General features: G+C 36.0%; 2 protein-coding genes across 2 annotated transcripts; both read left to right on the top strand.

Annotated features, from left to right (window-relative positions):
• LOC110265336 (extensin-like) lies at positions 629-1,924 on the top strand. Its single transcript, XM_021108286.1, has 2 exons — positions 629-1,110; positions 1,759-1,924. The coding sequence occupies exons 1-2, from the start codon at positions 629-631 to the stop codon at positions 1,922-1,924; spliced, it is 648 nt and encodes a 215-aa protein (XP_020963945.1).
• LOC110265335 (syntaxin-22-like) lies at positions 1,981-6,759 on the top strand. The gene is made up of 5 exons (XM_021108285.1): positions 1,981-2,137; positions 5,335-5,422; positions 5,621-5,695; positions 6,233-6,365; positions 6,631-6,759. The coding sequence occupies exons 1-5, from the start codon at positions 1,981-1,983 to the stop codon at positions 6,757-6,759; spliced, it is 582 nt and encodes a 193-aa protein (XP_020963944.1).

Genomic DNA, 9,797 nt, shown 5'->3' with positions numbered 1-9,797 from the left:
AATTTGTTAAATCGGAGGAGCAATTAGCAGATATTTTCACAAAACTACTTGCTGAGGATAGATTCTGCATGCTTAGGACTAGTCTAGGAATTTTAAGCCATGATTCTTTATTTGAAAGTTACTTATATGTTTGTTGGAGTTTTTGTCTCATAAACAGGGATGAGAAAATTCTGGGCAAATGAAGAACGTTTCCCTCAATCAGCGTGTTCTGGACCTGTTGCACATGCAGATTCATCTGGGCCATTCTCAAAAATCTGAACATGAGTGGTCCAATGTGTTTCCTTAATCCAAACCACCTCTGGGACCAATATGAATGTTACATTTGTTTTGTTTTTTGTTTTTGTTGGGCTGTTTGCTTTAATTTGTTTTTGTTTTGTTTTGTCATTATGTTCAAAAAGATTTTTAATTAATTTCATATTTTATTTTCAAATAAATTCAAATCTTTCTTTTATGATGTCAAGTCATTTCAAGTCAAATCAGAAGGTGATGCAGTTGCATGGTTTTAGAAAATCATTTTGGGTACGGTTACTAACACTCCTTCTCTTCCCTTCATAACTCCTCCTCAAACTCTTCGGTTTCCTCCACTACCTTTATCACTTCTCTTTCTTCTTAGCCAGAAACCACCTAAATGAGGAAGAAAACTGTTGTACAAAAGCCTCCTAGAGAAAAGATACACAAGCTTCCTGCAAAACCTAGGCCTTCTACTCGTTCAAGAGAGCAAACCTTCACTCCCTCACCTTTACCTCCTACCTCTCCTCCACGAATTGATCCCATGGCGCGGACCAAGAACACACCAAGATTTTCAACCTCTGCCAAGCCGACGCCACCACCAAAGGCACCGCCTTCAAAACCCGACTCTTCAAAACCTAGCTCATCCAAGGGCAAATGTCCTGCTACTGAAGAACCTGTTCCTGAGTCAACTCAGCCTAAGCCAAGGTCTTTTCCATTGTGTTCACAAAGAGGTAAACCTCGTCTCCCTCTCAAATCAGTTAGAAAACCAGACATTGATCCTTTTGCTCATAAATCCTGCTTCATGACATCTCACTCAGACTATAATCCATTTAGATTTAGGTCTTCCATGAACAATGACTTTTATGAAGGAGTTATCAAGTACCGTAAGCTGTGTCCCTCTTTTCTTGCTGATTTACCTACTTTAAAAAAGAAAAGTTTTTCTTTTGTTAAAAATTTGGAATTTTTAGACTAGAATCACCTTTTTAAAATAAAAAAGCCCGCGTATCCTCTGTTGGTCAAAGAGTTTTATGAAAATATGACATACCATGAAGGAAGTGTGCATTCTTATGTTAAGGGCAGAGACATTATTTTAAATGATAAAACAATCAGTGATTCTTTGAAGTATACTGATGTTGGGCCGTGTGGTTATACATCTGTTAAGTGGAATGAAGTAGTTGGTATTTCTTACAATGATGCTTTGGCTCATATTTGTGAACATGTTTCCTTAATTGATGGCATCACACCCACTCACAAAGCCCTAGGATATAAACGTGCTCAGTTGCACCGAATTGTCAACCACATCTTACTTCCTCAAAGTGGTTCATATCATAGGGTTTCTTACACAGACACATTTATTTTGTATACCCTCATCACAAAAACAGAAATTTCTTTTGCCTATTTGATGGTTAGATACATGTTTGATTCTGTTAGAAGTGAGAAAGACAAAGCCCTTCCTTATGGCATGTTTCTAACTTGTGTTTTTGAGCATTTTGGGGTTGACTTTTCAAATGAGGATTATGAAAACAGATATTCATATCTAAAAGGGGGTGGTTCAGTGAAACAGCAAAAGGGACCTACTCGTTCAGAGAGAGTGGTCTTGGATGATGAAGATGATGACTTTATTCCTGAGGAATCTCTTCCTCCTTCCACCGAGGGTACTTCCATCCCACTGGACAAAAATTTGCTCTGCTGAACGTTGTCAAAGATGTAGTCCAGGAGTTTGTCTCACAATAAAATCATATGATTTCCATGAGCAAGAAACAAAGGAGGCTAGCGAGCAAGCATGAGAACTTCCTCCGAAAATCAAGAGATCGAGTGGCTGTGTTCATAACGTTCGTTGACAACCTTCAAAAGGATGAATACCCTGCCATTGATGCTGATGAGAAAGTTGATTCAGAGGAAAACGGTTCTGATGCTTAGGATTGTCTCATGAAGATGCTGCTATCTGCTCCTTTTTTTGTCTCATAAAAATTGTCTTCTTTGATACTTTGGACCTTATATTTGTTAATTCTGGATGACTATAATACCTTAACAACTGCTGCACTTACTTTAAATCAATTTGATATTTTGGACTGTGCTCTAACACTTTCTTACATGATTTAAGGTGCTGTTTTTATTGATCTTACTTAAACTCCACCCTTGATGACAAAAGGGGGAGTAAAAGCTGCAGCTGCTGAATGCTGAACTTTATTGCTGCTACTAAATTTTTTGAGATTTTAATTATGAATTTTGATTGATTACTGCTGCTGATAGTTTTGAGCATATAAATTCTGTTTTGCAACTGTGCTGCTGCAGGGAATGTATTGACATGCAAATTGGAAATTGCTTTCATATGTTGTTGGTTTGCTCTTGATTAATCTTGATGCTTTGATTTTGGTGCTGATATGATATGATAAATACTGGGCTGAATCTGTGTTGCTGGTTATGTAGTATCCCTTAGTCAAATTGCATTATGTATAGCTCTTTTTGTGCTCTATATAAGTATAATGTAAAAAAGAACAAAAAGGAAGAACATAAATCCAGGGGGAGCTACTCTTGAAAAAGAAAGGGGGAGCAACACAAAAGCAAGCAACATCATTGGAAGGGAAGTTTCTTAACCATACTCAAATTCATTCCCTTTTGATCATTGTTTAATTATGTTTGTCATCAAGGGGGAGATTGTTGAGTTAAGAAATTAACTAATATAATTGATGATGACAAACATTATTTTATTGGGCAAAGTATATAATTAAGTTGATTGTTTATGATTATATGAGGCTGATTATTTGTTGTTACAGGCCAAAACTCATCATTGCAGTAACCCAAGAGGAAGGAAAATAAGAAATAAATCTGGTGGGCTACAAATCATTAAACAAGCCCAAAAGGAAACTAGGCAAGGAATCACACGGGCCAAGCAAATCAAGACCCAATCCAAGCCCGATTGGTTTTCTCATTCAAACTCTTCCCATGTGCCTTCACTAAAAGCAATGTACACCTATCTTGTCTCAATCAGAACTCAGAAAAAGAAAGAGAAAAAGCTTAGTCCTTAAGTTGTTCACAGAAGAAGAAAGAAAGAGAAGGTTAGGCAAGAAAATTTAAGGTCAATTGAGCAAATTCAAACCAAATCAAGCTTAGGCAAAGGTTAAAAGTAAACCATTTCCTATTGCATGCATACTACTTTTCTCTCTTCTTCCCAACACTCTGTAAGTCCGAAATAGGATACAAGGGAAAGATGATTTGTGTTGTTCTCTGCTGTGCATCTACGGTCACAAGTGAGTCTTGGGGACCAAGTAGCTTCTCAATGGCCAAGATCTGGATTTACCATTGAGGATATATGTTTTCTACTTTCCTATGGTTTTCGGTCAACAAGAGAAGGTCAGAAGCAAAGTTTCTATTATGAGGATTAATGGGAAAAAGTGAGTTGGTGGGTTGGTGTAGCACAAAGCTCAAGAAGTTGACCTAGGGAGCACAACCCAGCAACATGCAAGGAGGTAAAAGAAGAGTTCTGTTCATTCAGAAAGCAAGGAGAGATAACCAGTGTATTGAGATTTTATTTTGTGAAGAGCTCTCTGAAGAAGTTCATCTACTTGGATAGTGCTTTCTTTCAAAGAAGCATTCTGCTAAAAATGAAGAACTAAATAAGAGACATGGAAATCTGGTTTATCACATGGCAAAGAGGCTGTTGAAGAGTCAATCTCCTTCATGTTTTACAGATTGTAATTTACTTTTCAATGTTTATCTTTCTATAATTTTTGAGTGAAAAGGCATATAGAGAGGTCTCAAATAAAATCCAATGAGTGGAAAGAGGCTGAGTGAAACACTTGAGAGAAAAGCCTAGAGTTATTTCAGATTTCTTTAGGTAAGTCTGTGTCTTATTTCTTGTACCTATGAGGTATTCCTTTCTTAGTTGGGTTAGCACTAAGAGTGAAGAGTTAGGTATTAGCATAGCTAATGTCAATTTAGGTTAGAACTTGAGTGTGAAAGGATTGTGTCAATCCTGTGGAATTGGGGTATGTAATACTTTAACTATAGTGGAAATTCCACCACTGTTGTGGTGGAGACTGGATGTAGGTTGCATAGCACAAGGCAACCGAAATAGGATACATGATGGTGTTAACTTTTCTCTTCTCTACTGTGTTCTATTTTCTGATATTCATGAGACAAAATGAAATTGTCTCATAAATTTTCCGCTGCTGAGTTCAAACAGATTTAAAGAGCAAATCAGTTTTAAAGGGTTAAGTTTATTAACACAAAAGAAGGTCATAGATTCAACTCCCCCTTCTCTAAGCCTAATTATCGCAAAACCGAACCGAAAAATACAACAACTGATTTGAAACCGAAAAAATTGGTTTTTTTTGGTTTTTTTCGACCAAACCGATCGGTTCGGTTCGATTTTCAGTTGGCTCGATAAAAATCGAACCGAAGATATACATACATCTTTTTTTTTTGGGTATTTACCCAACCTTCCCCCCAAGGCCCAAGTCACTCACCATCTCAAGCACTCAACGCCTCCCCTAACTCTAATCCCTCATTTTTTGCTTCTGAGTTCTCCATTCTTCATTCCCCTGCTCGGCTCCTCCATCCATACCGACTCGCCGCCTCCCTCCGTCAGTCTGACCCTCCCTCATCTGCAGCGCCTCGTTGAAGAGGCACAAAGCAGGGAAGCTCCAGTACAAAGATTGACTGATAAGGTTTCTTAATTAAATCTCAATTATTTTGAGCAAATTTGTTTTTATCTACAAATGTCTAGTCTTGCAAACTTCATGCTTTGGGTGGTTAGCTTTAGTTATATTTTCTTCATTTTTATATTGTCTTCCCCCATTCTTTTTTCAACTAGGATTTCTCAATTATTTTGTTTTCATGAGTTTCTCTGGATATTGTGCTTTTTATTTCCCATATTGTTTAGGGGGATGGTTTCGCTAGGATTCGTTTTTGAATGAACGTTTTTGCTGGAAATTTTTGGGATAGTTTTAGTTATAATTATATGTTAATGGTCGCTATGACCTTGAGTTATTTTACATTGACCAGAATAAAATAAAATAGACGTTTAATGTCTTTATTATGTGTGTTTACAGGCAAGCAAGAAGATAGCAGATGCTAAACTCACGAAAGATTTTTAGGCAGTGTTGAAAGAATTTCAGAAGGCACAGCGTCCTGCAGCAGAGAAGGAAACTTCTTACACCCCATTTGTTCCACAAGCTGCTCCATCCAGGTGACTAATCAACCATTAGTGGAATCTAACAGTGAAAGACTGTATTTATTTGTGTAGCGTAATGCTTATGTTGATACGATTTTATATATTGAACTCATTCTTAAAGAAGAATATGTTACTGTTGATTATTAATTTTGCTTCTCTACTGGTTGTCATCTATGCAAATAACACTTATTATTTGGGCTTTTCTTTTTGCAGCTATACAGCTAATGAAGCAGATGCTAATTCTGGTAAGACACCAGAACAACGTGCCCTTGTTGTGGAATCCAGAAGGTAATTTTTGTATATTACATGAAACTAAAATACAATTGATAGTGAAAAGCACATTCATTTTTTTTCTTCTGGTGCTGTGGAGGAATTTACATTATAAATGATAGACAAGACTATGTGGATTTGATGAAAATCTGAAAACCTTAACATGAATTAATGTATATCAGATTACTTCTTAAATGTAACCTATATGTCGTCGAAAATTATGCTATAATCACGTTGATGCTAAAATGCTTCTTTTTTCTTTATTATTTTCCTAAGTAAAGATACGTTGTAAGAATTTAATTATTTCAAAATTCTAATCTGTAATAAATTGAAACACACTGCATTTCAATGATCATATAATGAATGCCCAAGCTACCAAATGGAAGTACTAACTTGTTATAACAATTTTTATTTTAGGGTTGAAGGTATTAGCAAATTCTTTTAGGGACTAATATTGAATGCCAATTTTGTCATGGACCAAAATGTATTTTGACAATTTTAGATTTGACCTGATACAATATTTAGTATCTCAGCTATTATATTATCTTGCTGCAGGCAGGAGGTCTTGTTTTTAGATAATGAGATTGCTTTCAACGAGGCTATCATTGAAGAAAGAGAGCATGGCATTCAAGCAATTCAGCAGCAAATTGGTAAAGTAAATGAAATTTTTAAAGACCTTGCTGTGCTTGTACTTGTGCATGAACAAGGAACTATGATTGGTTAGTTGTTATTTCTCATCCTATGGTTTAGTTGTTATTTAGTTGCTAAGTGTGTTTGTTGGTTTGTTTGGTTTTAAGATTGTATTTGTTAGACATTTTTAAGTGTGTTTGTTTTTGTTTAGTTATTAGAATGGATTGAAAATGTATTGAATTTGGATGTGATGTACCCTTGTTATTTCAGTTTATTGACTATTTTAAACCTCTAGTTATTGTGATTCTTATTCTGTTAATCAGGAATTAAAAACCGAAAAAATCGACCGAACCAAACCGCTATTAGTTCAGTTCGATTCGGTTGTTGTAAAAGCAGCAAACCGAACAGTTGTGTTTGTAGGAACTGAACATATCGGTTCGGTTGGTTTTTGATCCAAAACCAAACCAAAATGAACTGATAACACCCCTATCTAAGCCTTCTACAACCTTCACCTTAACCTTTTTTTTTTTAACCAAAGATAGGAGACTCGAACCCGCAACCTCTTAATTGAGTATGGGGAGACTATGCCATTTGAGCTATTACTCATTGGCTTCACCTTAACCTTATATATTTCCTTAAACTTTTTCTTATCTTTCTTAAGCATTCTTTCAATCCATTCTCAAGAACTTTAAAAATTTAACGTTAACACCCTAAAAGAATATCCATTTTTCAAACTTATGACTATTAATAACCAGCATCAATCCAGTATTTAAATATCCATTTCAATTTTCTTTACAATTTAAAAGTCACTTAAATCGTATGAATAACCAACATATTCCAAACATAAGTTTATTAAGTCTATACTAAATCAGTTTGATTTTCTATACTTTAACAAACTTCAAAACACAATTTAATTTATCTAAGTCCTTATATTTTTATAAAAATTTGGATATAACCTCCCCTAAAATAGGACCTATCCACCTTTATGGGTTCCCTCTATCTCAACAACAATAAAAATAACAAGGCTCTCAATCCATTCAATTTACTAATGAAAGTAATATTATCAATATAACCAAAATTTACAACAAGAACTTATTCTCAATAATCAGAAAAACAAACACAATTAAACCATCATCACAATAATTCCAAACCAAGCACAAACTCGACTCAATTCAACAATTAATTACACAAAACAATTAGAAATTATCTACAATTATTCATTAGGCTTTCACAGCATTCATCATTTAAAACGGTTGATTTTAAAATAAATCCCCTATATCAAGGAATCAAGCCTGCAACAATTTTAATGCAATAAACCTTCTTTTCATGCTAATCTACAGCAACCACATAAATCCCTAAATGATCACAACCGCATTATCCAAAACTATAGCAACCACAACAACTTTAATCGCAGTATGAAATTACCGCAACTCAACCCTAAGACATTAACGTCGCAAAATCTCAATAAACATACAACGGAGTAGTAATACCGAGGGTTTTCAATCAGGGAAACTTAGAATGAAGCAGCAGCGACCTCTGAACTAATTTAGCAGCAGCTCTGACAGCTACCTCTAGTGACGGCGGCGACCAGAACTTCTGGTAGTGGATTTTCGACGACCAAAGGCGCAGCAACGTGACTGTAACGGAAATCAATGAAAACAATATCCCAGAAATTAAAGGAAACAGAAATTAGAAGCAAGAATGCCCTTACCATTGGCGGATTTCACGACGGTAGTGGCCAGAAGAATGGCGACACAACTCAATGACGAGCTCTTTCGGAGCTCCCTTTCTCTCTCTTCAAAATCCCTCTCCCTGCGTACAGTCACTGCGGCGATTCACAACCCCAGCGACAGCAACTATGACGGTGACGAAGTAGCTTCTTCCCGCGGTGTCTGGCTCTTTTCGTGTTCGACGGTGTTCGGCAGCGATGGAGGCATGATGATGGCGTTCGGTGACAATGGAGGCACGATGACAGAGACAGCTTCGTATAGCATGGCGGAGACGACAGCGAGCCCTGCCGGTGTCGTCCCCTTCCTCTCCTCCTTATTCTCTTCGTAGCCTATACTCTCTTTTCTTTCTTTCTTTCTTTTATTTCCGTTGGGGGAATGACAGTGCTGAGTAGGGGTGTTCGCGGTGCGGTTTGGTTCGGTTTTGAAGGAAAAAGTCATCCGATCCGAACACTTAATTTATGTGCAGTGCGGTTTGGATTGGATGAACATTTTTTGAAAATCCGATCCGATCCGATCCGATTACAAGCGGTTTGGATCGGTTTGAATCCGCGGTTTTTTAAATACAAAATAATAACTTAATTTATAAAGTTATATAACCTGTCCAATAATCCATTATAATAATAAAACACAATTCAACGAAATAATAAAACAAAAATTCCATAAAACATTATAAACTAACATGTCCAATTGCCCAACAATCCAACATATTCAACAAGTCTTGATAAAATAATAATTCTACAACATCAAAATAACTAAACAAGTCTCAACAACACAAAATTAAATAACATAGAAAAGTCTTAATAAAAACATAACATAAAAAACTCCAAACTGAAAGCTGAAACACTGATCACTAATCAGATTCATCACCAGAGCCTTCTTCATCTATTAGTTGAGGAATTGGCTCAAGTTCTACAATAAAATGTAATAAAATAAATATTAGTAAGTTAAACATATTATCAAATAGTAAAGTTCCACATAAGAAATCAGCATCCTCCTTCTTAAACAACCTTTGAAAACTCCACTCAACAAACTTAATCTTGTATCTAGGGTCAAGTACCACAGCAACAAAAATCATCATATTCATGTTCCTCAAGTTACCCCAATATTTATCATGCTTAGCCTTCATTTTTGTAGCCATACCCTTAAGTAGTATGTCATTACTATCAGCCCAAGTCTTCAAAGAACTAAGAATTGAACAAAAGTGATGAAAATATGAAGAAGAAGTCACAAATGTAGAACCCGAGACTTTTTTGGTTACATCAGAAAAAATCTTCAAAAACCTCACAAAGCATCTTGCATTATCCCAATCTTCATTCTTTGGAATGCCCCCTTGCATCATTACAAACTCAGCATCCCTCTCACTTAATCTCTTGAAGGCCTTTTGGAATTTTAAAGCACTATCAAGCATTATGTAAGTGGAATTCCACCTAGTGGAAACATCTAATTGCACACAAGAGCAGTCTTGGATCCTAGCCTCTTTAATGCAACTTTTAAACCTATCCATACGACTAGGAGAAGCACGGACATATCTAACAGCATTTCTAATTTTACTAATTGAAGAATGCATATCCTTCAAACCATCATTCACCACCAAGTTCAAGATATGAGCACAACACCTAACATGCAAATGTTCACCTTTTAAAGGATGTGAATTCCAATCTTCCATTCTACCTTTCAAGTAACAAATGGCAACATCATTTGAACTAGCATTATCAACTGTGATGCTAAAGACCCTACTTGTTTTCCAATTTAAAAGACAT

The sequence above is a fragment of the Arachis ipaensis genome, chromosome B08 (assembly GCF_000816755.2).
Source record: "Arachis ipaensis cultivar K30076 chromosome B08, Araip1.1, whole genome shotgun sequence".
NCBI classification, from domain to species: Eukaryota; Viridiplantae; Streptophyta; class Magnoliopsida; order Fabales; family Fabaceae; genus Arachis; species Arachis ipaensis.
Note: the sequence above shows the minus strand (reverse complement) of the source record. Positions and strands in the feature narration are given on the sequence as shown.

Bases quoted from the DNA above. Each gene is read 5' to 3' on its own strand.
- LOC110265336 (XM_021108286.1), top strand. From the start codon at position 629: ATGAGGAAGAAAACTGTTGTACAAAAGCCTCCTAGAGAAAAGATACAC. The intron at 1,111-1,758 runs GTACCGTAAGCT...TTATGAAAACAG, and splicing joins TTTTATGAAGGAGTTATCAA to ATATTCATATCTAAAAGGGG.
- LOC110265335 (XM_021108285.1), top strand. From the start codon at position 1,981: ATGAGCAAGAAACAAAGGAGGCTAGCGAGCAAGCATGAGAACTTCCTC. The intron at 5,696-6,232 runs GTAATTTTTGTA...ATCTTGCTGCAG, and splicing joins CTTGTTGTGGAATCCAGAAG to GCAGGAGGTCTTGTTTTTAG. The intron at 6,366-6,630 runs GTACTTGTGCAT...TCTGTTAATCAG, and splicing joins TTAAAGACCTTGCTGTGCTT to GAATTAAAAACCGAAAAAAT.